This window comes from Tupaia chinensis, unplaced genomic scaffold (genome assembly GCF_000334495.1).
Source record: "Tupaia chinensis unplaced genomic scaffold, TupChi_1.0 Scaffold000115_1, whole genome shotgun sequence".
NCBI lineage: Eukaryota > Metazoa > Chordata > Mammalia > Scandentia > Tupaiidae > Tupaia > Tupaia belangeri.
This window is the reverse complement of record NW_006159579.1, coordinates 1,302,265-1,306,246: the sequence shown is the minus strand read 5'-3', so window position 1 is coordinate 1,306,246 and position 3,982 is coordinate 1,302,265. Positions and strand designations below refer to the sequence as shown.

Below are 3,982 nucleotides of genomic sequence, written 5' to 3'. Positions count from 1 at the left end.
GGCAAGAAATCACACACAGCCTTTGGTGGAAGCTGGACTCAGTTCAGTGGTTCCAGGAGGGCTGGGATCTGTACGGATGGTAGGATTGGAGGCCTCCCACCCTTTTCTCCCACATACTGTCTTCCCCACACTCTGCCCTGAGCCCTGAACATGGGGAGTGAGGACCCTCAGAGGCTGACCTGGGTTGGCCTTTTGCTCCTCAGCGATCTGCTCCAAGCGGCCCAGCAGGGCGTCGATGTTGGACTTGATCTGCGTCAGCTCTGTCTTAATGGCCTGCAGCTCACTGCTCTTTACTGAGAGTGGAGGGGGGAATAAGACTGTCAGCTAGGGGCTGGGGGCCTTATACTAACACAAAACCCCAATCTCATTTTGTCAACTAGAAAGACAGTTTTTTGTTTGTTTGGTTTTTGTTTTGGTTCTCTTCCTCAACAGGGAAAAGGCTCCAAGACTCCCTGGAGACCATTCCTACAGTGACCAGCCTGCCCTTCTGAACCTGGTTATCGTTTCCCCAGACCTCTCAACTCCAGAAGGGAAAAGGGATGGTCAGGAGTGCATGTGTGTGCTGTGCTCCTCTGTTGGTACCTGAGCAAGAACCTGTGTCTGCTTGTGTTGAGCATGGGGTCTGTCTTTAAGGTGTGTACATGTGGGTCTTTTGTAATCACATTTCCTGGATGTTGACTACCATGTGTATACACCAGAGTGGACGCAGAGCAGTGGGCCTGTATGGATGGAGCCTTGTCCTAACAAGAGGAAGAATGATGCTATCTCTTAACTGGGTGCCGAGTCACAGCACTAGACTCTGTGCCCAACCCAAGCCCCTCCTCCTCAAAGTCAGCCTTTTCCTCTTAAAAATACATGAAAATACTCACTTGGTTGTGTTAGAGCTGCAGAACTGTGGGAGATTTGTTCCTTTATCTATTTTCCAATGTAAAAAAATGTAATTCTATTATTTTGCTAATGATAAAAGTTAGAGTTCTCTAGGAAGAAGATACAGTAACTCACACTTGATCTTGGCTGAGCCGGTGGTGATGGCTGTGGAGCGGGCAAAGAGCTTGACAGGTATGGTAGTTTTGACACGCCGGACCAAAGGGACTGTGACCCGGGGTCGCTTCACAGGGACCACCCTGGGCACTGGCACCGGTGACAGGCGGCCCCGGTAGTCGAAGAGCCTGTGAGGGCAAATGGGCCAGAGGCTGCAGCATGGCCCATGGCCACTACAGGGAACTGGGGCTCCAGCCCAACATGTGTGACTGCTGGTAATAGGGCGGAAGGGGGCTATATTACACATCTCTGCTTGCTCCCAACAAGTACTGGGGTGAAGAGGAAAAGTTTTTTGATGATGGCAGCTAGGATCCTTTATATATGCCTCTCCTACCAGCCAGGCCAGGTAAGGGCAAATGAGGCAGCTGGTGGTAGTGGTTATACCCCATTCAACAGAGGAAGAAACAGACCAGCCCTAGACAAAAGTCTTTCCCAGATCGCTCTTGACACTTAGGTCCGCTCTATTACATAAACTGTTTTCTCCTCAGTCAACTGCCTCTCCAACCTCTAGGCAGTTTGCAAATCTCCTCACAGCAGTACAAATCCAGATGGGAATAAAGGGGTATGGGAGCAGGGGCCAAGTGTGCCTGAGCCCCCAGTTTCCCATCTGCCTAATGAGGATGGCTACTCAAATTCAGTGTCTACCCATCTCTGCTGTGAGGGTAAAGCATGAAAGAACATGGTTAAAAAGCATACACTTTAGAAGGTGAGACAGTTAAAACACCAAGGTGTGGAGACCCTCAACTAAGAGGCCATGAACTCAGAGACAGGGCTAGAATGTAAGCCCTTCTCTAACCTAGGCTTCCATAATCACTCCACTCTTTTTTAGATAGGGAGGCCAAAGGCCCAGCTGGATGTTATAGTTGGTGAGCTCTATCAAATCCTAGGGTTTCTGACTGTGTGCTGTTCTCCCAAACCCCACTCCCCCAGTCCTCTCTAGTAGGGCTTCTTTCTCTGTTCATCAGGCAGAAACTCGGCAGGCTGAGGAGGTGTCTCTCCCACATTTGTTGCTATCACTTTCCAGCAGGAAATTGCAGCCTCAGGGTATGATTTAGGACCACTTTCCCAATGACAGCCAGGAAATCTGCCATTAGGAGCAATTCAATGCCCATTTCTTAGTATTCCTTTCTTTAGGAAGCCCCTGCTTTGTGGGGAAGGGAGGTGAGTGAGGGCTGGAGATGGAATATATCTAATCCTAGACTTTGCAATTCTGCCCCCAAGGGGAGGGGGCGGCTCTGGCCTTGGTCAGAATCACTGAACCACAAAATCTCAGAGCTGGAGGAGCCCTGAGAGATCACTTGGTGCAAGTCCATTTCACAGACTCAGTAGAGGGATTTACCCAAAGTCACACAATCCATTCAGTGGCAGAACTGAGACTGACACCTGTTTCCTGACTCCCAGACTAAGCCACTTTCTATTGTACCACACTGTTGCCTGAAACCATTCATAGGTGAAAAAACTGACATTCAGATAGGCTGTCGTTTCTGGACAATCTGGGCTAGGCTTAGCTGGAGAAAGGGAAGTGAGGAAAAGAGATTTGGGCCAGTCTCCACCATGGTTTCCATTCAAGAATATAGCTAGTGCCAAGAATATAGCAGGTGCTAATGGAGTGGGAAACTGCAACAAGGCTGGAGTCTGGGTAGGCATGAGGTGAAGAATGGACCATAGCCCACCTGGGACTAAGATCCCCAAACAGCTGCTGGTCCCTTATCTACAGAGTACAGAGGCTCAGCTGAAGCTCTGGGGTTTCTCCCAACCAGCTAGCCTCTCACATAAGTCAGGAAACTGAGAGGCATGGGTACAAGGATTCAAACTATCTACGCCCAGTTCTGGAGCCCAATAGGCTTAAATGTCTCTTGGCTATTCAGCCCACTGGAGTCTCCTCTGGACCGGGAGAAAGAAGGGGTAGTCAGAGTGTGAGACAGTGTGAGGTGGTAGGTGTGGAGGTGCTGGCCTGGGCATCTGCAAAATTGGATCCTAGTCCCAGCTCTGCCACTGACTTGTAAAGAATCATGGGCCAAAGCCTGTCCACATCTGTGGGCTTGGTTCTATTTGGAGAACTGAGTAGGCTGCACCAGCAATCTCTCAGGACCCTTCCAGCTTGGCTGTTTCATGCCTGGGCACGCCCCTCCCCTGCTCACCTGTCGTAGAAGTCGTCCCGGTAGTAATCATAGTCAAAGCTGTAGCCACTGGGGAAACAAAGGGGAGAGGGCCAGAGCTTAGGGATGGCCACTCAACCCACTCTCCACAGGCCCTCATCTCCAAACACCTCCCCCAGGTCTAGGCTCAGCACACCATCACCACTGTTTACTCCCTCTGTGGAAAGAGGGACTCATTCTACCCAGACAGATAGACAGACAGAGTGCCCCACCTGTATATAGCAGATGCTGCTCTCTTTAGCCCCTTGGGTCTGTTGGGCTTGGGCTCTCCAGCCATGTTGATATCTGTGTGGAGGGAGGAGGAAGAGTTGGAATGCTGGCACAATAGCAGTAAACCCACACATATCACCCTCATGTATGGACTGATGTCATGCATCAGTCCATTTGCTTGCATGATGTATACATGGGTTTTAATCACTGACATGGCCATCAAAGGTCTTTATGCATTTAGTCTTCCAACATTAGACTGATACCTAGATATCACATGGATATGCCTATTTACACATTCATACACACCCAGACACTTAAGTGTATGCTCATAAATGCATTGCTAACACATGTGCATGCTGCATATGCCACACACACACATATTCCCAAGTACAATCATGTAAACACACACATCAGGTACACGAGAACATGTGAAAGATATGCCCTCACAGATATTCACACATCCAGGCCAAAAAAAAAAAAATTACACATAGATAACATAGGTACTCTCAAGTGTACAAAGACTTGTGTTATATTTTTTATATATACATATATATATATATATATATATATAT

General features: G+C 48.7%; 1 protein-coding gene across 1 annotated transcript in view; it reads right to left on the bottom strand.

The window, feature by feature from the left end:
• RALY (RALY heterogeneous nuclear ribonucleoprotein) overlaps positions 1-3,982 on the bottom strand; it is a 112,097-nt gene that overhangs the window by 2,950 nt on the left and 105,165 nt on the right. The window contains exons 4-7 of the mRNA XM_006144017.3: positions 3,413-3,485; positions 3,183-3,230; positions 1,003-1,169; positions 132-293 (exon numbers count right to left, since the gene is read on the bottom strand). Coding sequence (XP_006144079.1) covers positions 132-293; positions 1,003-1,169; positions 3,183-3,230; positions 3,413-3,485 — 450 coding nt within the window. The remainder of the gene's footprint in view (positions 1-131; positions 294-1,002; positions 1,170-3,182; positions 3,231-3,412; positions 3,486-3,982) is intronic.